This window comes from Chlamydomonas reinhardtii, chromosome 17 (genome assembly GCF_000002595.2).
Source record: "Chlamydomonas reinhardtii strain CC-503 cw92 mt+ chromosome 17, whole genome shotgun sequence".
NCBI lineage: Eukaryota > Viridiplantae > Chlorophyta > Chlorophyceae > Chlamydomonadales > Chlamydomonadaceae > Chlamydomonas > Chlamydomonas reinhardtii.
In genome coordinates, this window is record NC_057020.1 from 3591950 (window position 1) to 3615828 (window position 23879).

The window sequence follows — 23879 nt, forward strand, 5'->3', positions numbered from 1 at the left end:
CCTCCTCCTCCTCCTCCTCCTCCTCCTCCTCCTCCTCCTCCTCCTCCTCCTCCTCCTCCTCCTCCTCCTCCTCCTCCTCCTCCTCCTCCTCCTCCTCCTCCTCCTCCTCCTCCTCCTCCTCCTCCTCCTCCTCCTCCTCCTCCTCCTCCTCCTCCTCCTCCTCCTCCACTCCGCGGTGCGCAGTGGCAGCGGCCTGACGCTGCTGCTTCTCCTGCGCCTTGCGGGCCTTGGCCTGCTCGAAGAGCAGCTTCATGGCCGGAGATCTCGGCACCCAGTCAGAGTGAGATGCCTTGTCCGGATCCTCGATTGGGCAGTTCTCGCGTGTGTGCGTGAACATGAAGCAGAAACCGCACTGCTCGCTTGGGCGGTCGCCTTCCCCGCGGCGTCCCTCGCCGCGGTGCGGAGGGCGATTGCCGCGCTTGGCTTTGTCCGCCTCGTACTTGGTGCGGGGCGCACCGCTGGCGGCGCCTCCTGCGCTCGCCGAGCGAGTGGTTGCCGCCGCGCTGCGTGTCAGGCCCTGAATGGCGACCACCAGCTTGTCCAGCGGGTCGTTGCCGCTGTAAGTTGGCTGTTGATGATTGGCTGCGCTGTTAGCTGCCGCTGCGCTGCGGCGGTTTCCCAGCGTCCTGCACTCCTTGCTTGGGTGCGAGGGGTTGCGGCCGTGAAAGTCGCAGTAGTACCACTTGGTACCATCCGTGTCCTTGCCGCTCTCCTTGCCGCTCTTGGTCGGCGTGCTGGCAGAGGAGGTGGCGGCCTTCTCGGCCTTGGCCTTCTTGTTCGTGTTGGCGGTCTCGCCGAACGTGTGGCCCTGCGCCCGCAGGAGTTGTCACCACTCCCACGCCCCTCCACCCCCAGGCCTCATCCTTCCCAGGCCAGGTCGTGTGGCTGGTGAGCAGTGCTACTGCTGTTCCTGCTGGTGAGGCTGGTGAGGCTGGTGAGGCGGTGGGAAAGGGGGATCAGGTGGGGAGGGGCTGAGGTGGGAGGGGCGGCAGCTGAGGTGGCCGCTTAGGTGGTCGGGAAGTGCATACATGTACTGCTAGAGGCTACAACCGCAAGCAGTCACCACGGGCCTGCCGGCATGCCAAATATGCAACGCCTGGAATCCATTAAATCCGTAATATCCACCTTGACTGGCTTTCGGCATGGCGTGGGTTGCCACGGCCTTGCATTGTGCATAGTGGGCCAACCGGGTACTGGCCCGCCAAGCATGCGCGTTGCCAACCTCCAGGGCCCTCCAGACCCCTCCAGAGCCCTCAGACCCTCCAGAGCCCTCCAGAGCCCTCCAGAGCCCTTCAGAGCCCTTCAGAGGCTTGTGCAGATCCTTCCAGAGGCCGAGCGGCTCTGAAACAGCCTGTGTCAGGAATGCCAGACCACCCTCAATAATGCAGCAGGAAGCAGCTTTCCAGCTCTGGCTGCCTGCGAAGCAGCTGCAGGAGGACCTGAGCCCCGATGCCTACCGTAAATTCAGGAAGGGCACGCACGCACGAAAGCATGGCAACAGGTCAGAATATTGCAGTGCTCCGCTGCTTTGTTTGTGTGAGGGGCTGACGCAACGGCGTGCAGCTGGATCTGGATCGGCTCGACTACCGTATTACACGAACCAGCTGGTTCCCGCCTCGCAGTCGCTGACCCTTCCTGCCCCGTCCTGCCTGGATCCGCACCACTACGTCAGCCGATGGGGCCTTCAACTTTGGGCTTTGCAACATCTACCTGCGCCAAGTGATCCTCACGCCTCCGACTGTCACAACCTGGGTTGGGCGCAACCTGACCGACACGTCCATCACCACGAACATAACATTCAAGGCGTGCATGGACGCGCTGCCGCAGAGCTCCTACTACCCCGACAGTGTTAGCTATCCCAATCGCGTGCAGTCCGTTGCCCTGCAGAACGGATACGCAATAACCAGCCAGTACATGCTTGAGTGTCGAGCTTGCTTCATGACACCTGACAACCAGTGGGCAGTGCTGCAGCTACCTTTCCCATCTTCCGATGAATCCTATTTCGATAACCACCCATTTCGCCAGCGCATTGGCGATATCATAGTGGTCTCACCGGGACCCTAACTTTACTCTCAATTGAGTTTCCGCCGAGTTTCCGCCGAGTTTCCGCCAAGTTCCCCTGCGCCCCGCCCGCGCGTCCCCCCATGGGACTCTCGTGCATTCCAGCAAGTCCTTTCGCGCTCCGCTGCTTCGTCCAGGCCCCTGCCGCCACCCCAGCGATCCCTCCCTTTGGCAGCCGTGTGAAACCGTGTTCGCTTTGATGCAATCGCCACCAACCTGGGGGGGCAAACGCTCGGCCACTGCGCGCAACGCGCGCCGCGCAACCGGACATGTTTCCTCCGCATCTAGGTCGCACTCATCCGCATCCTCACACGAACTCACACGCGGGGCGGCGCCGGGGGGCGCCACCCCGCGGGGGTCCCCGTGTCAACCGTGTGAAACCGTGTGCGCCCAGACAGCTCATGGCTGGAAACAGCGGCAGCCCCATGCGTTTCTCTGAGTTTACACGCAGCTCACACGCAGCTTCCCCCACGCCTTGCTGCCCAACTATGCACTCCCACTCGCGCTGCGCGCCAACCGCCAGCCTCCGCCGAGCTCCGCTGTATGTATTCTGATGCAGCTTCCCACACGCGCCCCTCTCAACTACCAGCTCCCAGTCGCGCTGCGCGCCAACCCCCACGCCATGTGCCGCCCCTGTTCGTTGGCAGTTGCGCGAAAACCCGTTTGTGATCCAGGTGTGTCAGTAAAAGTGTTGGTAGTTGCGAAACTGCGAAAGGTGCCGCGCCGCACCACGCGCGTGCAGAGTACACGTATCACCACTGCTGCTGGTTACTGCTTGCTAGGTTGCTTCTGCAGTCCCACAAGACGGGTTTGGTGGTGGCGCGCTGCTCTGTCGTGTCCCTGACGGTGAGAAGTAGTTCAAGGGCCTTACGGCAGGTGCTGCGTACATAGGGATTGAGACAGCCGCCGAGCCGCGCATCGTGTGTGGCATAATGTGGACTGTTACCTCGAGCAGACTGCATGCAGTATCCAAGTTACACGACTGGATAACCTGGTTGACAAGACAGGTGGTTGGCTGGAGGGGAAATAATAGCCATTGCGGTCGCATCGAGTTCGGCCCTCCCGGTTTTTCCAATAACCGGTAAAGTGCACTTGGCACGCCCCGTCGCTCCAGCCAAAATGCGTGCTAAATGTAAGAAGCTGTTCACTGTACTTGTGGCGACGCATAACTTTGCAAAAACGAATGAAATGGCGAGGAATTGGTGCAACGCACAAGTACCGATGCAGTGCTAGAGTCCAAGCGTGGTGTATGTTACGTTATTTGTAAAATTTAACGAGCAGGCGCCCGGCGATAGACGACGGAATCGGAGGCAATCGGAGGATCCGGCCCTCCGACACTTAAATCCTCGCGCGAAATACAGCGCCCCACTGATCTGATAAGCGCTTTTCATTCTTCATGCGCGAGAATGGCTGGTACTATGCTCGTAGCCCGCACAGTCACATACTCCCGCGAGGCCCACGGCTGTGCCCCGATCCCCTCGCCACTCTCGCCCCCCTTCCGCCCGTGTCCCGCCGTCCCCCCCCCCCCGATAGGCGCCCCGTGCTGATCAGATTAGCGCTAAGACCATGACTACTGAATGCGAGATCATGGATGTGCCAATGCGTTGGTCTTCTTAGGAAATCGCCCTACATACCCCCTTGCACCACCCCTCCATTCCCCTCCATTGGCTTGGGCTGGTAACTGCCCCCCCCCCCCTCTTACACCGCGGGCGGGGTGCCTGAGGGGGGAGGGGCAAGCCGGAGTACTGCGTAGCGGTAGGGGTTTTCCCTCGCAATGTGTACAGGCACGGCCCACCATACGTCCAGTCGGGTCCGGGGATCAAGCACAAGTACAGCCAGCACAGGGCAAGCAAACACTGTGCTGTGCTCTGCTTGCCAGCAAAGACCGCTAACCAGACACCGGCCGGCCTCAACCTGCGCGCCGGCGCCGCTTCTTGGGCGACGCCGCGCTGTCCTCCTCCACTTGGCCTTGCTCGCCTCTCCGCTACGCACATGCACGCAGCAACCGCTGGGCCCAGGGCCGCTGCCGCCGGACCCTGTGCCGCTGCTGCTGCTCCTGCTGCTGCTGGTGGGACCAGGCCCTCCACCACCACCACCGCCGCCGCCACCACCGGCTTTGCCCGTTCCGCCTGGCATGAAACAACGCGTCCATTCTAAAGCCCGCGAGCAGCAAAAAATCAGCACCTAGCCATCATACAGGGCGGGGGTCCGCCAGCTGCACTGTGCCCGTCCATGCGGCAAGCACACTTTGCGACTGTTATCCAGCAGCAGCTTCCCTCGCCCTCGCCACTCCAACTCCCTCCGCCAGCAACGCCTGGCCCCCACACCGCATCCACCGCCACAAGCGCCTCACACTCGCAGCTGCTCCAACACTGCAATCTAGAAACCCAGGCGCATAGTCGGCGCTCCGAAGCCCCCGCCTCCGCCTCCTCCCCCCAGCTGCTGCTGCTGCGCGGCCTGAATGCGACTGAACAGGCTGCGTATCTCCTCCAGGAACTGGCCGCAGCTCTTGCCGTCCACCGTGCGCCAGGGCACCAAATGTACCGCGCCTTGCGTCTGCAGGGGCGCACACAGGCACCGTTGGACACCGCATCAAACATGCACGGCTACTGAGCATAACAGGTAACTTCAGGAATGGGCCGCCGCTGCCTGACACGCACGAGGAGCCCCAGCTGCAGGGCTGAGTCCTGCAATAAAGCGTCAGCACCCTTGCCCTTTCTGGTTACCGGTACCGCGGTATGCATGCCGTATGGACTTGATGCACGACGCACAGTTCCCATTTGAACACACTCCATCACGCACCTCCATCTCCCGCATTGCCCGCTCCACGCGCGGCCCAATCTTCTGCGCGGCTGTGACCAGGTCCGCCCGCGAGCGCGAGAGCTTTCCGAGCCGCTCGCCCGCATCCGCTTGCCGCTTGGCGCCCAGCCGCTCCCGCAGCGCCGCCGCAGACGACGGTAGCGCAGCCAGCTGCTTGTGGCGCGGCTGCAGGGACCAGGCAAGGGTGGCGTAAAGTGGCGATATCAATGAGCATTCATGTGGGAGGAGGCAAAAAAACAGGCAACGTGGGTTGGGGTGGTGAGTGGCCCTGGTACAAGGGCACGGGCGCATGGAGGGGTGTGTCAAGCGAAGTTAGCCGTACAAGGCAGCCTTGCACACGCACCCGCAGCTTGCCGTCCGCGCCAGCCAGCCACCTCGCACCCTCTTCGTGCTGCTTGAAGCGCTCTGTGGCAATAGGCGAGGAAGCCGCACAGCCCGCGGGCCAGGTCAGCAAGGGAGTGGCCCCAGCCCCCGTGCATTTTCCCAGTGCTGACGCAGCTCTCGCCACGCCGCCGCCAGGCCACCATGTAGGCCAGACCCGCCATCACAGCCCCCGATACCCGGCCAACAACGCCAGGCGGCATCACACCCGTCACGCTGCACCTGGCCGCGCTCCGCTCACCCAGGAAGTCGCAGAGCAGCGCGGACGGACAGCGCAGCGGCGCCAAGGGGTCCAGCGCCAACGCCAGCGCCTGCCAGTAGCACAGCACCGGCAGACCAAGCGCCGCCGGCCCGGGGCCCCACGCCACCGCGGCCCCGGCGGCTGCGGCCGGCTTCGATGGCATGCTCCCGCTGCCCCCGGCGCCACGCGCCTCCGACCCGTGGAGCGACCCCTCCCCAAAGCCCACGCCTCCATTTCCCATCGCGAACAAGCCGGTGCCGGTCGCATCCACGTTGTGGCTCATGGTTGTGGCGGCTGCGCTGGCGGCAGAGCCGCGCAGCAGCAGCGCGCCGGCAGCTGAACCCGAGGCCGCGGCGGGGCTGGCAGCGGTGGCGCCGCCGCCCAACGCCGCCGTCCGCAGCACCGCCGCGGCGCGGGGTTGGCCGACGTATGTCAGGGCCAGGCGGTTGCGCTCCACCAGGGTGAGGGCGAGATGGAGCGAGCCGGTGGCTGACAGTACTGCGAGGGGGCAGGCCAGGGTGTGGGATCCAGGGTTCCACGGCCATTAAACAGGTCTGCGGGAACGCGCTGTACATGCAAGCACAAGCACTGGCGCCACCATAACGGCATTGCAGCCTGCTTACCCGCTGGGCCCTTGTGAGCCGCCAGCGACAGCACGCCAGCGCCGCCAGCTGGCGCAGCCCCGGCGCCTGCCCCCGCGGCGGCCGCGCCTGCCCGCTGCGCCGCCAGCAGCGGCAGCAGCTCCGCGGGCAGCCGCATGAGCTGCTCCACGCCGCGCGCCAGGCGGTCCACGGAGCGCCCCGCCGCCTCCAGCACCTCGCCATAGGACTTGGGCAGCATGGACTGGACAAACTCCTGCACACACACACACACACACACACATATACACACATGCGTGTGAGAGGGCACGTGGGATCGTGCGTGTATGTGTGTTTGCCGGTGAGTAAGAGAGGGAGAGCGCCAGGTAAGGAAACACACATGACAGGCGTGCGTGCATGTGCGTTGCCGAATCGCTACGCGGGCTCTGCCGCGTCACCCTATCTCGCCACGCCCGCTTACCAGGTTGGCCGGGTACTGCTGCTGCCACTCGGACAGCGCGGCGCTGAGGCTGCGGCCAAGCAGGCTCATCAGCCGCTGTTGGGGGTTGTTCCAGGGGAGGGAGGGCAAGGAGGGCGGAGTGATCAGACAACGTAGTCATCAGTGAGAACAAAAGGGACGCCGCGGCACTTGCAGGTATGCCGAATGCATGTGGCACCGACAACGGCCACTCAATCAACGCCAAGCTTTGCCACCTTCACAGCAGCCTCTTAGCCCATCCCCGCCACCTCTCCTGCTCCTGCCCCGGCCCTCCTCCCCTTCCTAGGTGCGGTGAAAACATATCCCAGCTCCTCCTTCCCTACAACTTGCTTCTTACTCCTACTCCTGATTTCGTGAAACAGCGCACATACATCCCTGCCCCAGCTCCTCCTCCCACCTCCAGCCGCCGATCCTCTCCCTCCATGTCGAACGCCGCCGCCTCCAGCCGCAGCACCTCCTCCTTGACAGCCGCACTGCTGGCCGCATCGCGCCGCAGCGCCTCCAGCGCCTCACGTGCCGCAGACAGCATGGCACTGCGCGACTCCACCTGGCCGGCAGGAGGCGAGAGCGAGCAAGCGGTTTGTCCAGGCGGGGCTACCCATGGCGGTGTTGGGAAGTGACTGGACACGAGCCCGCTTCCGTGCGGCTCCTCTGCCTCCACAGCCCTTGTATACCGCAGCCTAGAGGCCAGGCCAGGAGCACTTCTCGCAGCTACACCCGAACACGTTATCTAGGTCTGCCAGCTCCGCCTCTGTCATGTCGCACGTACCTTTACACGTGCCAGCACGCCCGGCCGCGCCAGCGCCGCCTTCACCGCCGGCAGCGCCGCCAGCTCCAGCACTGCCGCCTTGGCCGCCCGCACCTCCGCCTCCAGCGTGCGCAGCGCCAGGGTGGCCTCCAGCTCGGACTGAGGCGGCAGAGGGCCGGCATGTCGAGGACGCACTGTCAGCCTTACAGCGCAGCAGACCCGCCACAGCTTCTTCCATTGCTGCCACCCTGCTTGGTTCGTTTTTGTTTAGGCTGGTGTTCACAACCCGCCTCCACCCCACCCCACACACTCCACCTGAGAGCCCTCGCAGGTCCCTGCACACGCTGCCTCCCTCCCACCCCCACCCCCACCCCCGCCCCCGCCGCACCTGCTGCAGCTTGCGCGTGTCGAACAGCGGGTCCACCGCCGCGCCCAGCGCCGCCACCCGCCGCCGCGCGTCCGCCAGCAGGTCGGTGCCGCGCAGCAGCCCCGCCACGCCGCCGTAGCTCAGCCTGGACAGCTGCAGCAGCAGCGAAGACGACGAAGAGGCGCATGCCGGTGTGTGCACCGGAGTACGATTGTGGCTTGTTGGTGGACGAATAACAAGGTGCTCCACGCTTAAACTGCTGCGTGGCCATTGAACCCGGCAGCTGCAAGCCGGCCTGGCCCTTGTCAAGGCGCCCAGACCGGCCTTTGGAACTCCGCACAGCCTGCTCCTCATCCCGAGCGCCCCGTCCTTACCTGCGCCACTGCCGCAGCCAGCTTCCGCGGCGGCAGCTGCAGCAGCGCCTGCACGTGCCGCTGCAGCGGGCTGGTGCGCGGCAGGTGCAGGTGCGGCTCCAGGTCGGGACCAGCGACACCTGCAGTGGGGCTGGAGCCGGAACCCGAGGCGGCGGCGGCGGCGGCCTCGGCCCGCAGCGCCAGCGCCAGCGGCCCCGTGTCGTCCTCGCCGCCGCCTGTGGTGAGCTGCAGCGCGCCGCCGGTAGCCATGGCCGCTACGGGGACAGGGAGGGAGCGGCACATGAGGGCAGGGCGGTGAGACACGCCGCCACAGTACTTTTACAGCACCGGCCGCTTTACAACAAGAAGCTGCCGTCCTGTCGTACGCCTCCTGCCTATGGTGGTCGAGGAAAGGCTCAGGGCTGCGGCCCAAGCCCTCTGCCTGCTCCCTCTGCAGCCCCCACCCCCCACTCACCCGACATTGCCGACATGCTCTCCGCGTTCAGCTGCTGCCACAGCTCCTGCTGCACCTGCCCCACCAGCTGGCCCACGCGCTCATACATCTCAGCGTCCGCGGCGGGATCTGCAGGCGCAGGCGGGCGTGTCCGGAAGACCGTGTCAGGGAGGCCGTGTCAGCCTATCATCGCCGATATGCCGGTACCGCGACGCCAGGGTGCAGTCATGGAGCTATGGTACCCCAGGAGGTCGGCACGACAGAGGCAGGGTCGGGGTGCGGACTGAGCCGTGCCGCACGCACCTGCATCGCTCCGCATGCGCTTGCGCACTGCGGCAATCTGCTGCCGCTGGTGCGCGGCGAAGCCCTCCATCATGGGCCGTAGCTTGCGGCCGCGGTGCAGCAGCTGCTGCAAGCTGGCGGCCTGGGAAAAGGGAGTTCGCGCCGGTGACGTCACGCGGTAAGGTGGGCGCGTAGAGATTCGAACCGTTGCAGAATGGCTGCGCCCGCATGCGCACCACCCTCACACGACGCACAGCAGCCCACGGACATCTAGGCACTGCCACCAACCGGTACCCCAGTCAGTCCATTCCTAGCTCACCCGCTCACGCTGCTCCGCCTGCTCCTGCTTGGTGCGCTCCAGCGCCGCCTGCTCCTCCAGCGCCGCCTTGATCTGCGCCTGCGTTTGCGCCTGTGGGCCGCGACAGGGCAGCAGGGCCAGATGGCCGCGAGACGGCAGTCACAACACGCAACTCAGCCTAAGCGCTATCTCCAGGGCTCAGGCGTCTAGGGCTCGCGTGCATGCACCTTCTCACATGTTTCAACCGACCCGCCCTGTGTGGAACACCCCCCGGCTAACCGCGCGAGGCCGCAGCCCAACGCCGCACCACACCGTTAGCTGCGCCTGCGCGTGCTCCTGCTCCTGCGCCCGCTGCTGCATGGCCGCCTGGCGCCGCTGCAGCGCCCGGCGGACGTGGAGCAGGTCCACCTGCTGCGGCGTGTGCGCGCCGGCCGCCCGAGCGTCAGCGGCCAGCGCCCGAATGCGGGCGGCCTGGTCGGGCGCCTTGTAGCGGTCGATGAGGCCCTGGACCGCCTCCCGGTTCGCGGGCCGTATGGCGCGCGTCAGCTGCATCCGCGTCGTCGCTGTGCCCGCTTCGGCCGGTTGCTTAAATCCCGTGGCACGGGCGAGCTGCAAGCATCCCTCCACCAGAGGGTCGCGCTGCTGCACACCAGCCATGGTCGACGAGGAGCGACTACGTTTATCTAATTTAGAATGCACCCCTACTTGAAAAGTATCATTGGCAGGTTGAGTGTTTGTTGTGCCAGCTAGGTTGCTCAGGCTCCTGAGCAGGAGAGCGGCCTTCTTGCTCCATTTCCCGCTGAGCCCTATCACCGATTTACACCCTAAAGTAGGTAACTACTACTATAGTGCATATTATGAGCAAGCTTGTATTACAGCAGTGTAGGAAGTAGGCCAAAGCTGCTAGCTGTCAAGCCGGTCGATGAATCCAAACTGCATCGAGTGACTCGCTCTTCAATTATATCTCTGTCACGCACCTGCATTATCATTTCTACGCCGTAAAACGGCCTTGTGGACTTACAAACGCGGTTTCTACGGAGTGGGCCGGGATGTCGCTCAACACATTGCGGGCATCCCATCGGCGAATAGCTAGCGCCGTGCGTGGACCACCACCACTGGTTAGTCGAGGAGTAGCAACAGCTTCATGGGCGGAGAAGTTATTGTCTTTGCTGCTCATCGCAGCTTCGTTGGCGCTGGGTGTGGCAGTGGTGGGAGCGCTTATGAGGCCATACATACCAGCGATGAATGTTGCTCTCCAGCCGAAGCTTGGCTCAGGTAAGCTTGCGCAACATGGTTGTGCGCTTCATAGCTAGCTCGCTGGCGTCTGAAGCGCGTACATCATTGACAGCACTAGCGATAATCTTCAGGAGCTAGCGCATGCTAGCTTAGCGCTTAGCGTACGCCGGGGGTGCGCAACAGTCCACCAGCGGTTGGGCGTGTGAGCGATGCTCACTCGGCTGACGCCGCCTTGCTGGCCCTACCAGCGACCTGTATGCGTGCCTGGCACTCACCCTGGCGACTATTGCGCACAGGTGCTGTGGCCTCAACAAGTGCCGCGGCTGGCACGGCGGTGTCTGCTGCAGCAACGCCTGCGGGTGCCGCGCCAGCAACCACAGCTAGCACTGGCGGCGCAGCGCAGGGCGCTATTTCCGCGACACCAGCAGCAGCGCTCAACGCCGGCACGGCAGCCACCACCAGCGGCGCAGCCACTGCCGCCGCTATTAAGACGGCCGCTGTCACGACGGTGGCATCGCCGTCACCATCACCATCACCCTCACCCGCGGCCGCGGCCGCAGCTGCCGCCACCACCGGCAGTGTGATAGGCTACACGGAGCCCACCGCTGCCGAGCTGGGCCGGATGCGCAAGGCGGCCAAGGTGCTGGACCCGGAGCTGATGGAGCCGGTGCCGGAGACCTTCGAGCAGGGCGTCAAGAACCCGTGCTGGGCGGCGCCGGACGGAAGCTACAGGTCGGGATGGGACTTTGGGGTGGAAGGAGGGCATGCGGTCGCTGGGGGCAGATGCAGGGGCAGGAGGCGGCGGCTGGCTTCAGGTGGGAAGGGAAGAAGCGGGGAGCGCATGGGAGGAAGGGCCAGGGGAGCGGGCTTGGTGCGGACAGCGGCGGAGGCAGACGCCGCTGGTAGTTCTGGGAAGACCACCAGGAAGACGAGGCGGTGAAGACGGGCTTCAAGCAGGGAGCTTAGGGTGGCCCCAAGTTGTCGTGGCCTGTTGTGGGGCCGGACCGCCGGGGTCTTCAAGCCGCCCTGTACTTGCCGGTTACCCACCCGACTGGTTGCACTCGTCCTCCGTTGATGAACGGCCTGTAGGTGCCTGCCCTACTTCTACGTGACGGGCATGTTCCACGCGGGGGCGCTGTCCATGGAGATGAAACTCAAGCAGCACCCGGACGTGCTCACGGTGAGGCGAGGGAAGGGGAGGAAAGGAGGAGGAAAGGGGAGAACGGGAGGAAAGGGGGGGGGGAATAGGAAGGGAAACGGGAGGGGAGGGATGCAGAGCGGAAAGATGCGAGGACAGGATGCGAGGAGAGGATGGAGGTGCGGCTGAGGATGCTGGCAGCGCGGCCGGAGGAAACCTGTATAACCTGCAGGCGAGGGAATCAGGCCTAACTCCATGGTAGATCTTGTTGTCTCATGGCTGCACCTAATGCTGTCTTGCTCTCCGCCACTGTCCCACACAGGACGCCTGCACCGGCTGCCAGTTCTGGTGAGTGGCTAGGGCGCGCATGTGCACGTGCATGGGCCAGCGTCTCTGCCTATGTTTCACTTCAAGTATCTATGTTTGATCAGGCGAACTTATCTGCCAGACATGCTCCACGGAGGCTGCAAGCGGCTCTACGTCCACAGTGTCGGGGCATGTCGCCTGGCATGTCCCTGCTTGTTGGGAGCTCGACGAGCTGGCAGGTCACCCTGAGCTTTCAGCAACATGTCAAAGTACGCATAGGGCACCCCCTTCCCTCCAAAATGGCCAAAACATGACATACTTGTTTCAGGGGTGAGGAGGGCAAGAAGATGTCTTTCTACCTGGACCACATGAAGCACGCCGCGCAGATCATCAAGGCGGAGCCGCAGACCAAGGCAAGCGCCACCGGGCATGGGGGGGGGGGGGCAGGGGCGTGAGGCTGGGGCAGGGGGCGTGGGAGGTAGCGAGCAGCGCCTTGCACGATTGCTCGACGGCGGTGCACATACGGCCGTGGTAGTGCCCTCAAAGCCTTGTGTTGGGCTCGGGCATCACCACCCCGCCCCACCCGCCCCCGGCAGGTGCTGATGGACAGCTCACCATCCACCTTCGCCTTCTACTGGGCGGCGGCCGGCAAGGCACACAAGTGCGTGGCAGGAGCAGGCTGGCAGGAATAGGCCGGGGGCTTGCGAGCAGCTCGGATTGCCGTATCTGGCCATGCAAACGTCTAGCGGCCTGCGCTGCGCGTTGATTGACCTGCATCACGCATCTCTCATTACCGATAGCATGCTTGTCGCCTCCAATGTTTGGATCATGTCCTCATGTGGCAGGGGCTACGCGGCTGCCATGCAGCCGTGCTACAAGGAGTGTCTGGACAGGCACTGTGAGTGGCGTGGGGCTCCGAACATGGGGCAAAAGCGTTCAATTTGGGGGAGCCGTGGGCGAGCCGTGAGCTGCCCTGCCCGGTGCGGACGGCCATGCAGCGGACTCGCCGATTCGACGTGCCCCTCACTGGCTGTGTCCTCCTGATGACTCTGACCCTCCTACAGATAAGGAGAAGATCACGTTGGCCTCCTGTATGGACGCGGTGTGCTACAACGCCAGCCTCGTGGGCGACAAGCAGGTGCTCCGGGGAATTAACCGCTCAAGGAGACCGTAGTGGTTAAATCACAAGTATGGGGAAGGACGAGATGGCGAGATGGTGCATGGTCGTTACAGCGGAGCCCCTGGCGCCCCCGGGGGTCGACCTGCGGCGCATGCGCCTCGCTTCGTGGCTCCAAGGCTTGCGTTGCTGCGTGGCACTTGCGTAGCGGTGCTCCTCTGCGCCCCAGTCTGCTTGTGGCGCCCCCGTGCCCCGCCGCCCACGACCGCATCCTCCAAACCCCGCTTGACACACTTATACGCGCATATGCGTGTGGCTTGTTGCGCCCTCTACGGCCCACAGCGCGCCAAGGAGGCTGGCATCGACTGGGACAGCGAGGCGCACAACCCGCTGCTGGTGCGGGCGGTGTACGGCGCGCGGCCGCCCAAGATGATCCTGCTGGCGCGCGACCCCATCCGCCGCCTCTACTCGGCGTTCATGGGCTACCCGCACTACTACGGCAAATACGGTGCGTGTGTATACATACGTGTGTGCGTGTGTATGTGTGTGTAAGCGCGGAACGACACTGCGTTTGTGTATGTGCGTGTTGGAAGTCAGGACGTGAGAAGGGGAAGTGTGTGTATGTGTGTGCTTACTTGGAGCGTGTGGATACATGCATGCGTTGTGCTGTTCGGTATTTATTACGTGTCGTGCAGCTAGCCACGACGCAACGCACTCGGCGACATGCGGCAGCACACAACGCCACGCCGCCCTCCTGCCGCCGCTCCTCCCGCGCCCCAGGCCGCAACAGCACGGGCTTCACGGAGTACGTGCGGGAGCAGGTGGGCGCCTTCCAGAACTGCACCCGCAAGTACGGCTCCAGGCTGTGCGCGCTCATGTTCGAGGGACTGTCGGCGGAGCAGGAGAAGGTGTACTTCCACGCGGACCAGGTGCGCGGCCGCATGAGCATGAGCATTTGCATGGGTTCGAGTCCATGGGGCCCCACAAACTCCGGAGGCCCGGGTGCGGCTGCAGCGGGATGAACGGCGGCTTCCGGCCGTGCAATGCACTTCGCAGTTCTCAGCAGCGTGCCGTGCTGGACGGCTGTGGGCTGCCCCTTGCATCTCCTCCCTCCAGAGCCGCTGGTGATTTCCATCTCTGCCTCTCCGACCGCAACTCAACACCCACATAGGTCCAGACTGACATACACATGCGTGTTATCTTCCCTTTCGCTCTGTAACACGACCGCACACACACATCACACATTCTTATAATTTTTTTCTAACAGAGACACACATACACACGCGCGCACACACAAACAGATCTTCCGCGGCATGTACGGCCTGTTCCTGGAGATCTGGTACCGCTTCATCCCGCCGCAGCACTGGCTGGTCATCAAGTCCGAAGACTTCTTCACACAGCCCAAGCCCACGCTGGCCAAGGTGGTGCAGTTCCTAGGCCTGTCGCCGGCCAACAACACCCTTCTCGACAAGATGGTGCGCACGGCGCGGGCTGGTGTGCATGGTGTGCCGTAAGCGTTGTGGGACTGGTGTTGGGGCCATACGGTACGCCGGTCGAGGCGGGACAAACTTTGGACGTCAACCCATTGCAGCTTGCACGTGCTGCGCGGCATTAGGCCACTCCCATACTCCTCCACCTACGCCTGCACCCCGCCTTCCCACCCACCCACCCACCCACCCACGCACCCACGCCTTCCACGCTCCCTCCAGGTTGCCGCTGGCAATGTCAACACCTACACGACTGACAAGGGCCCCATTGAGCCCGAGGCGCGGCGCCTGCTAGCTGACTTATACCGGCCCTACAACAGCCTGCTTGCCAAGATCACAGGGGAGCCGCGATTTGAGGAGTGGAACAATCAGACGTAGGGCGGACAGGGGGCAGGGAATGGGTGGCGTGGGAAGCGAGCAGTAGAGATTACTAGAACTAAACCGGGCAGTGAGGAGCAGGGTTCGGGAAGGGTGTGAGATGCACGTGCGGGATGGCACCCCTGCGGGATGGTGCTTGGCTACTGGCGACTGAGGCGTGAGATGGAGTGACGAAAGGAGGGCCTGCAGCGCGGCGGTGGCGTGGGGGTAGGTGGCACGGATGGGCGCACCCCGGCCGCGCTTGGCAGCGGTAGTGGTGAGCGGTGTGAGCGCGACAGTGCGTTTGTTTGAGGCTGCTGGGGGTGTGGAAGTGATGGCTGTGACTGTCTGTGACTGGTAGAGAAGCAACCCGTGACTGTGGTGGAACGGCTAGTCGAGAGCTTGGAAGTGAGCTTGGGGAGGGTGGTGGTGGCACCAGAAGCAATGACGCAGGATGAGTGACCAGGACATGCATGGTAGCAACTTCCATATGCACTGAATGACTGAACAAACGGCCAAAACTCCGGCGGCGGCGCAGAGGCTACCCAACATCTGAGGCTGCGTTACAGAGCCGTGCAGAGCCAGGCCAGCTTCCTGTTATAGCAAGTAGCAGCCCGCGACCTTGCTCTGGGGGCGTCCGGCCTCAGCGCCTGGACCGCTGCACCACCTGGATATCAAAGATGCGAATGTGCCATCTGGTTGCCTTCAACGTCGTATATGGCATGGGCTTAGGCCGAATTATCCTGGTACATCGGTAGGGCCAGGAACAGCATTGCGCAGTCGCCCGCCTCCTGCCCAACCACGAAGCCCCTCAGGTGCAGTGTTCAACACAACCCGCCGCTCATGCCGAGCCACAACCTCGCAAGGACAACCGCCCACGCTCTCTCATTTGTGTCAACCGCCTCTGCACCCAATCCCGCTACCCGCTGCCCGCCCACGCGCTCACGCGCTCTCGCGCTGTCGCGCGCGCTCACACCTCGGCCGCGCAGTCCGCGCCGAAGCGCAGTCGCACCATGGCCTCCGCCTCCGCTAGGCTGCCTGCTGGGTGCTGCAGCTGCCAGTCCACCACAGCGGCCAGCACCTTGCCCAGCTCCGGACCCGGCTTGGACCAGCCCAGCAGCGTCATCACCTGGCGAGCAAGTGTGTGTGTGTGTGTGTGTGTGTGTGTGTGTGTGTGTGTGTGTGTGTGTGTGTGTGTGTGTGTGTGTGTGTGTGCGCGTGTGTGTGTGTGTGCAGTCAGGTGACGTGGAGGAGCAGCGGCGGATGGGGTGGGGCACATGGAGGAACGCGTGAAGGCCAGAGTATGTGGGGTCATGCGGAGAGGTGAAAGCACGCGTGGCTACGCCGGCAGACGCGCCCAACGGCCGCATCGCAGCCGCGTGCATTACTGAGACATCACGCGCGGGCGAGCTGCCCTTCGCTCCCCCACCCGGACTGGTTTCGGGTTCTCGCTCGTTTTGGGTCTCGCTCCTGAGTCTCGATGCCAACTGAGTGGGCAAGTCCAACTCCACCCCCCGCACCTTCTTGCCGTCCATGAGCGGCTTCCACGTCCAGCACTCGGACAGCCCATACGCCTCCACAGCCGCCAGCAGCGCCCGGGCCATCTCCAGCCGCGCCTCCTCCGCCGCCGCCGACAGCTCGCCCTCGCCGTCCGCCGTCTCCGCCGCCGCCACAGCGCCCGAGCCGCCCGCCACGCCCAGTGGCTCGGCGGCGTGCGTCAGCACCACTGGAGCAAGCGCGACGCCTGCGGGGGTAGGGTTACATTCATGATTAGCAAAGGAAATGGTAGACGGTAGGCCACCTTGAAGAACATCAAGCATTACAGACGGTGGGGTGGGGCAATTCCACGGGGCTGGGCAACATGCCGCATGCGGCATGCTCAAGGCTTGGACAGGCGGGAGCAGCATCTTGAAAGCGGCTCGCACGCGGTCCGTTGGCATCCCGCTGTGCGACCTTGCAGGCCCACACCATCCCATGTCCGCACCCCACCACTCACCCAGCTTCCAGTGTTGCTTGAGCTTGCGTATGACCTGCCCCAGCATGATGCGGACGTCCGGCTCCGCGCCACCATCCGCCGCCGCCGCCTGGCCTTCCGCGGCGCCCTTGACGAGCACGGCGTGCGCCGCCGCAAGTTCCACCGCCGCCTCAGCCAGGGCGGCGCTCATCTCAATGTCCTTGACGCGCCACTTGAGCGCGTCACGGATGAGGGCGGCAGTAGCAGGCACCGGCTTGCCCTTGGGCGGCTGGTGCTGCAGACCCCGCAGCGGCAGTAGCAGCGCCGCTAGCAGCAGGAAGCGCCGCTCCTCCTTGTCCATCTGGAGGGGGAGGCGTGAGGACGGAGGTGAAGTTGGGGGTTTTGGCAGAGGGAGGGAGAGGGGCAAATGAGGTTCCGAGGCTGGGGCAGGGGCATGCCGTGAAGTGTGAACACACGACTACCGTTAAAGCCCTCCGCACTCGCCGTTCTAACCACTCCCTTCCCTGCTATTGCAGCCCCATATGCGCTCGCTGCAGCGCCCCAGCTGCCTACCTCCAGTCCCAGCGCCCGCGCATTGGCGTCCGCCGCGGCCATGGTGGTGACGCACGGGCCGCCGTAGCCGGTGCCCAGCCGCGCGTCCAGAGGGGGAGGCAGCGCGAACACTGTGGGGAACAGACCCAGGCGGTGCAGCAGCCGCACGGCCTCCACGGGGGCCGGGCCTATAGAATTGAAAGGCGGGCGGATGATGTGGTGTTGGAGGAACGGTCGTTAGGGCGAAGGCGGCCGGTAGATAGCATGTTCAGCGTCATGTGCGCGGGCGGCGCGGCGAGTGACCCCGTGAGGCAAACACTTCTGCAGGACACATACCGTTAAACATGCCCTCCAGCTCCGTGCCGACACGCTCCTTGCTAATCTTGGTGCCAAGGGCAGTGCGGACCTGCGAACGTCAGCAGATGACACGCGGGGAAGTGGCGTAGCTGACCTGGTCGTGGAGGGCTGCGGGGTTCTGGGCCCCAAACCAGCGTGCCTCACGTAATAGGCGCGATGGTCTTGACCCCGCACCGATCGCCGGTCTGCCAATTTCTTATTGCTTTTCACAGTATAGTTACTCTTCATATATGACTCAAGCGGGATCTAAGCGGCCTGCCGAAGAAATGACCACCGTCAAACTAAATGTCAAGTGGGGCAAAGAGTCATTTAATGACATTGAGGTGGATCTGTCCCAGCCGCCCCTAGTTTTTAAGGCCCAAATATTTGCCCTGACCGGTGTGCCGGTCGAGCGCCAGAAGGTGCTTTTGAAGGGCGCGCAGCTTAAGGACGACGACTGGGGCAAGGCCGCTCCTAAGGATGGCATGACCATTATGCTGATGGGCTCAGCGGAGGCGGTTTCGGTGGAGGCGCCGAAGAACGCCCCGAAATTTGTTGAGGATCTGCCCGAGCAGGAGCAGGAGCACCTGGACACCAAGCGATTTGGTGCCGGGCTGCACAACCTGGGCAACACCTGCTACATGAACTCCACGCTGCAATGCATGTTCGCGGTGCAGCCGCTGCGCGAGGCGCTGTACAAGCGCGGCGCCGCAGCCGGGGCCGACCCCACCGGCCGTCTGGTGTCCGCCACAGCCGAGCTCTTTCGCGACTTGGAGGGCGGCGGCGCGCCCTTCCCGCCCTACGCTTTCCTCATGGCGCTGCGGGCCAAGTTCCCGCAGTTCGCGCAGCAGGGCCAGGGCGGCGTGTACGCGCAGCAGGATGCGGAGGAGTGCTGGACCAACGTCATGTACGCACTGAAGGAGAAGGTCAAGGTGCGAGGGGCATGGAGTATGGAGGTGTTGGTGCATTGCGGGGCAGCGGCAAGGACGTTCAGCCGCGTCGAAGGGGGCGCTAGGCAGAATAGGCGTGGCCGGGCTGCTGCACAATTGCAGGCTTCCCAACGGCACGAACCATGGGTCAAGGGGTTGCTACAGCTGTGCCGCACTTGCGCCCACATGTCCCTGTCAACGCGTTGCTTTGCAGGATGACGACGGCACGGCCGCGGTTGACAAGCTCTTTGGCATCCGTACACACCTGGCGCTTAAGAGCGAGGAGTCGCCCGGGGAGGAGTTCACGGTAGGGCAGCTATGCGCACACCCGCGAGGGGGCGAACAAGCACCAGGGCTCACGCGCGTGCTTAGCAGCACCAGCTCACTCGCTCGACCCCCCGCTTGACATGCACAATTGACAGCTGACATGCGTCTGACGCACATGCATACACACGCGCAGGAGGACGGACTGAGCTACACGCTTAAGGTGAACATTGAGGACAAGACGGCGCACGTGAGCGAGGGCGTGGCGGTGGGCCTGCGCGAGGAGCGCGAGCGCACCAGCGCGGCACTGGGCCGCACGGCGCTGTTCAAGGGCGCCACGGCGCTGACGGAGCTGCCGCCCTACCTGACGCTGCAGATGATGCGCTTCTTCTTCAGGTGCGGGAAGGGCACAGTACGGTATGCGCTAATGTATGCGGAGAAGGTGGAAGCTGGGCCAGGTGCATTTGCCAAGTGCTCTAGAGTACAACCCACGATGCTCTCGCGCGCACACCGCCACACGACATGCAGGCGCGACAACCAGCAGAAGGCCAAAATTCTGAAGAAGATCCCGTTCTCGCTGGAGTTTGACGCGTACGAGTTCTGCAGCGATGCGCTAAAGAAGCAGCTGGAGGGGCCGCGCCAGGCATTCAAGGAGGCGCAGGATGCGGCGATGGAGGCCAAGAAGCTGGCCAAGAAGGTGTGCGTGCGTGCGTGCGTGTGCGCATGCCATATGGAAGAAAGTATCGATACGTTATCTTGGGATCGGGACATCATGAAATGCAGCAGGGGCGCGGGCGCTTTGATATGTACTCGGGTATTACGTAGCAAATGTTGAGGGCGTGCTGTACTGTAAGCCCGTACTGTAAGCCCTTGGTAACACAAACATGTTTATGCCTGTTATGTGTGTAGGGCGCGGGGCCGCAGGCTGAGGCGCCCGCGGCTGCGCCCTCGGGCGCGGATGTGGACATGAAGGAGGCGGCAGCCGGGGCCAGCACCAGTGCGCCGGCCACAACCAAGGCAATGACGGGTGCGTGTGTGTGTGTGTGTGTGTGTGTGTGTGTGTGTGTGTGTGTGTATGTGTGTGTGCGTTGACTTGGAGTGCACCCCGAGTGTGTGGTCCCAAGATTGCCGCACCTCCCACACCTCCCGTTTACCCCTGCACCCCAACCCGGCCCACGACCCACATCCTCACAACCCGCTCCCCCACGCCCACACACAGGCAAGTACGAGCTGGTGGGCGTGGTGACGCACAAGGGCCGCACGGCCGACTCGGGGCACTACGTGGCGTGGGTGAAGCAGCCCAGCGATGGCACGTGGGTGTGCTTTGACGACGAGAAGCTCACGATTCGCAGCGAGGAGGAGGTGCTGCAGCTCAGCGGCGGCGGCGACTGGCACATGGCGTACCTGCTGCTGTACCGCGCCATCTATGCGGACGTGCCGGTGAAGGCGGAGGAGGTGAAGGTGGAGGAGGAGGCGAAGGCGGAAGAGGCGGGGAAAGACGGGCCGGCGGAGATGGAGGCGGAGGCGCCGGCGAGCGCATGAGTGGGTATGTGGTGGTGCAGTTGCGCAGTGGTGCGGGATGGTGGTGTGAGGATGTGAGGACCGGGCGCTTTGAGAGGTGTGTTTTCAAGTTAGAGGGACGCTGGTGTGGCGAGCGCAGGGGGGGGAGGATAGACACAGCGGGCACGTGAATGAGAAGAGTTGGCGGACACGTGCTCATGAGGATCGCGTGAAGGATCGCACGAGGATCGCATGAAGGGCGGAAAGCGTCCGCGGTCTCAAGGCGGACACGTGCTCATGAGGATCGCATGAAGGATCGCATGAGGATCGCATGAAGGGCGGAAAGCGTCCGCGGTCTCAAGCCGTTTGGCTCCGGCAACACATTGTTGCGGTTGCTTGTAAGATAAAAGTTTTCTTGCACGCAAGCTGACACGGTCATAATGCCATGCTGTCATGCTGCAGGATTGTCAAGGGCTAGGGCTGCGGGGGGCTAGGGCTAGGACACCAAACATAAGCAGCGAATGCAGGTGCACCGCGCACATGTCTTGACGTATGCCACGCAAGCTCGCGCACCAGCCCCCGTACACGCACCAGCAGTAACACCTCAAGCTTGATGACAGGAGCTAGGAAACACCGTGTCAGGCACGGGCACATACGCCCACCACACAACACGCCGCCCAGCACCCCGAATGCCCAGACACCTACCCTCTGTGCTCCCAAGTCCCAAACGCAAACAAAAGCACACACATACACACACGCCCGCCCCCAAGCCCCCACCTGCTCTGACGCGGCGGCCTCCAGGATGTCGGGGTGCAGCTGGAAACCGAAGCGGGTGCCGAACCGCACGGCGCGCAGCACTCGCAGCGGGTCTGCGAGGACCAAACATGCACGAAGGAGTTGACGCGGTACCGAGTCCCATACAGCGCCCCAAGCAAGTTTGCACACGAGTGTCTGCCACGACCCTACATCCTGACCTTAGAGCCCTACCTACCCTCATCGCCCACAGGCTGCACTACGAGCCTTGTACTCGTGCAATGTTGCTCCGACCTGGAGCGCGTGTCGTCACCACCGGCTCCGACTGGCTCTTCCCCCCTTCCCTTCCCCCCTCTCCCTCCCGCTCCCCTCCACACCCATCCGCTTACCGTCCAGGAAGGTCTCCATGGGCGGCAGCGGCGTGCGGATGAGGCCGTCACGCAGGTCCTGGAGGTGGGCAGGCGGGGGGGAGGGGAGAGGGGGGTGGTTACATTGCAGCAATCGTGCCGCGTGCCGTAGACCCTCATCGGACTGCCACTGCCACACCGCGCCGCGCCGCACCAAGACGCACCATCTGCCCAGCTCCTAGGCCCAGCGCCCATACCCCCAACAAACGCCTCTGCCTGTGCGCCACTCGTTCAACTTGTTCTGGTGTAGTTTGGGCTGGTAATTACAACCCCCCCCCTTGAGCGGCCATAGTGACGCCCCAACGGGTGCGCTGCCCCTCCATGGCATGTGCCGTGACTCAAGAGCCCGCAAGGCGACATCGTCAGCCGCCCCTCTACAGCACGCGGGCCGCCGCCGCCGCCCGCGCGGCCTCCGCCTCACCTGCAGTCCGCGCCCCGTGAGGTCCTCCACCACGCCGCCCGCACTGATGTTGTAGAACAGGGCGTTGATGGTGAAGTCGCGGCGCAGAGCGTCCTGAGATCAGTGGGCGTTGAGGCAGGGAGGAGGGCGGACAGGGAATGGGGAGCAGGCCTTGAGGCGCGCCGCAGACCGCGACGACTGGATTTGCTTGCGGGTTGCGCACCACACGCGTGAACACGCACGCACAGCAGTTCGTGCCCTCGTTTACTCCCGACAAGACACGCGACACATCCTTGGCTCGCCGCGGGCGCTGAAACACACACATACACATACACACACACACACACACACACACACACACACACACACACACACACATGCACACAGGTAACATCCGTAAACCGTCGCTTTGCTGCATCGCATACACTGTCTTTGCGCTATGTTTTCCTTGTGCTCTTTAAGACATGCACACACCTGTTTTCCTGTGTGCTCTTTAACACACAAACAAACATACCTGCTGTGGCGTGCCGAATGTCATGGTAGGGATGCGGCTGTCTGCGGCGTAGGTTTCACTGCGCAGGTTGACCAGGTCCAGCCACACCTCGCCGACCTTCATGCGCGCCGTCTCCAGGTGCTTGGACTGGTCGGGGTTGGAGTGGATCACGGCCGCGTGGCGGGCCTCGCGGCCCTGCGGGGATGTCAGGTAGGGTTGGGCGGGGTTGGAAAGGAGGGGATGGGAGGGCGTGTGCACAGAGGATGCCTGCGGCCGTGCGGCGCATCACAGCGCGAGGCTGAGGGCTCGGAGCGCCAGTCATCAATCTACCAATCCAGCACCACTGGCCGCCGGCCCAGACATACACGTGCCCACCTGACATCCTACACGGCTGCTGTCTCCGGCATGGGAAACAGAACCGCCACCACCACCGCCACCACCACCAGGCCCAGCCTGCACTTCGGCATGGGTGCCCTGTGCAATGCGATGCGATAGTGCCGCGCTCGCATGTGTGGCCGCATGTGCACCCCTAAGACGCTGCCTCCACCGCGCACACGATGAACACGCACCTTCGCCCACACCCCCAAACCGCCAGCAAGCGTGTCGCCTCCTCCTCAATCGGGTTAACCCCCATACCCTTCCTCCGCCCCGGTATATCATACACGATTCAGCTCTACAGCGCTCCTTGATCCGCCAGTTCCTTCATCACAGTCCCTCACCGTGCCCATCAGCTCATCATGCCCCGTGACCTCGCCTCCTCATCACCCAGCATCTCATCACCCACCACACGACCAAGCCCCCCGTCACGCACTTGCGACTTGAGCCAGTCGTTCACCAGCTCCGCAAAGTCCTTGCCCAGGCAGTCGTCCAGCGCAATGTCGATGTCGTCACTGCCGCGACCCAGCAACTTGTCCCGCACCCAGCCGCCCGCGCAGCGCAGTGTCGTACTGCTGCCCGCCTGCCGTACAGCCGCCAGCAGCGTGTCAAAGATCTCCCGCTCCTGGTCAGTGAGCTGGATCGTGTCCCGTACGCCCGCTCCCGCGCCGGCGCCCGGAGCGCCGGCGGCGGCTGCCGCCGCGGAGGGCCCGGAGGCCGCGGCCGCGGCGTTGGAGGACATTCGGATGGAGCGTTTGGAGAGGGCGGAGAAGCCTGGGTGTAGGGGCCGCTGCGGGACTGCTGTGGGGCTGGCGGAGGCAGCGCTGCAGGTGAGGCTGCGCCGGCGGCAGGCGGCAGCTGAGGCGCTGGTGGCGTGCAGCTGCTGTGCGGTAGCGGCCGTGCGCGTGGCGGGCGTGAGACCCGCGTTCAGGCCGGTCGTCGGGCGGCGGGGCAGCAGGCAGGGGCTCCTCTGGAGGCTAGCAGGCAGCACGGCCATATATCTGGTGCACGCAGTCGCAAAGCAGGATGCTGTCAGCGCGATGATTTGCATAAGCAGTCAAGGCTTGCAATGTGTATTTTGTGATGTAGCGGCGCCGCAGCGCTTGGGTGCTGCGCGCGCGAAAGCGAGACTACTCTTGTGCTGCGACTCCTAAGCTCGCAGTGCTAGTGATAGTAAGCGACTCCACACAATA

At 63.9% G+C, this 23879-nt stretch overlaps 6 protein-coding genes across 7 annotated transcripts in view; 2 read left to right on the top strand and 4 right to left on the bottom strand.

The window, feature by feature from the left end:
* The window catches only part of CHLRE_17g725851v5 (uncharacterized protein), a 2696-nt gene extending 1165 nt beyond the window's left edge, over positions 1-1531 (bottom strand). Inside the window, exons 1-3 of the mRNA XM_043072342.1 lie at positions 1458-1531; positions 1223-1351; positions 170-808 (exon numbers count right to left, since the gene is read on the bottom strand). Coding sequence (XP_042914801.1) covers positions 170-808; positions 1223-1351; positions 1458-1493 — 804 coding nt within the window. The 5' untranslated portion in view covers positions 1494-1531. The remainder of the gene's footprint in view (positions 1-169; positions 809-1222; positions 1352-1457) is intronic.
* A 2134-nt stretch (positions 1532-3665) lies between these two features.
* Positions 3666-9801, bottom strand: CHLRE_17g725900v5 (uncharacterized protein). Its single transcript, XM_043072343.1, has 14 exons — positions 9395-9801; positions 9104-9193; positions 8806-8926; positions 8524-8631; positions 8070-8323; positions 7717-7848; positions 7350-7487; positions 6978-7127; positions 6563-6637; positions 6127-6358; positions 5504-6001; positions 5225-5286; positions 4864-5046; positions 3666-4617 (listed from the first exon to the last, which is right to left on the bottom strand). Exons 1-14 carry the CDS (start codon positions 9737-9739, stop codon positions 4441-4443), a joined length of 2565 nt encoding a protein of 854 aa, XP_042914802.1. The 5' UTR covers positions 9740-9801; the 3' UTR covers positions 3666-4440.
* Positions 9802-9911: 110 nt separating this feature from the next.
* On the top strand, positions 9912-15273 carry CHLRE_17g725950v5 (uncharacterized protein). 2 transcript variants are annotated; one of them, XM_043072344.1, is made up of 13 exons: positions 9912-10200; positions 10265-10357; positions 10615-11050; positions 11408-11498; positions 11779-11804; positions 12091-12175; positions 12359-12423; positions 12608-12660; positions 12827-12900; positions 13222-13387; positions 13660-13808; positions 14181-14354; positions 14589-15273. In XM_043072344.1, exons 2-13 carry the CDS (start codon positions 10324-10326, stop codon positions 14742-14744), a joined length of 1509 nt encoding a protein of 502 aa, XP_042914804.1. In that variant the 5' UTR covers positions 9912-10200; positions 10265-10323; the 3' UTR covers positions 14745-15273. The 2 variants fall into 2 exon arrangements, with proteins under 2 accessions (XP_042914804.1, XP_042914803.1); XM_043072345.1 differs by having other exon boundaries at positions 9912-10357.
* Position 15274: 1 nt separating this feature from the next.
* On the bottom strand, positions 15275-17711 carry CHLRE_17g726000v5 (uncharacterized protein). The gene is made up of 5 exons (XM_043072346.1): positions 17566-17711; positions 17251-17417; positions 16720-17038; positions 16244-16467; positions 15275-15852 (listed from the first exon to the last, which is right to left on the bottom strand). The coding sequence occupies exons 1-5, from the start codon at positions 17573-17575 to the stop codon at positions 15694-15696; spliced, it is 879 nt and encodes a 292-aa protein (XP_042914805.1). The 5' UTR covers positions 17576-17711; the 3' UTR covers positions 15275-15693.
* A 100-nt stretch (positions 17712-17811) lies between these two features.
* On the top strand, positions 17812-20672 carry CHLRE_17g726050v5 (uncharacterized protein). The gene is made up of 6 exons (XM_043072347.1): positions 17812-18497; positions 18709-18801; positions 18955-19154; positions 19287-19455; positions 19668-19785; positions 19978-20672. The coding sequence occupies exons 1-6, from the start codon at positions 17853-17855 to the stop codon at positions 20298-20300; spliced, it is 1548 nt and encodes a 515-aa protein (XP_042914806.1). The 5' UTR covers positions 17812-17852; the 3' UTR covers positions 20301-20672.
* Positions 20673-20675: 3 nt separating this feature from the next.
* On the bottom strand, positions 20676-23860 carry CHLRE_17g726100v5 (uncharacterized protein). Its single transcript, XM_001697200.2, has 6 exons — positions 23123-23860; positions 22333-22506; positions 21840-21932; positions 21401-21458; positions 21036-21127; positions 20676-20754 (listed from the first exon to the last, which is right to left on the bottom strand). The coding sequence occupies exons 1-6, from the start codon at positions 23681-23683 to the stop codon at positions 20749-20751; spliced, it is 984 nt and encodes a 327-aa protein (XP_001697252.2). The 5' UTR covers positions 23684-23860; the 3' UTR covers positions 20676-20748.
* Positions 23861-23879: the final 19 nt, after the last annotated feature.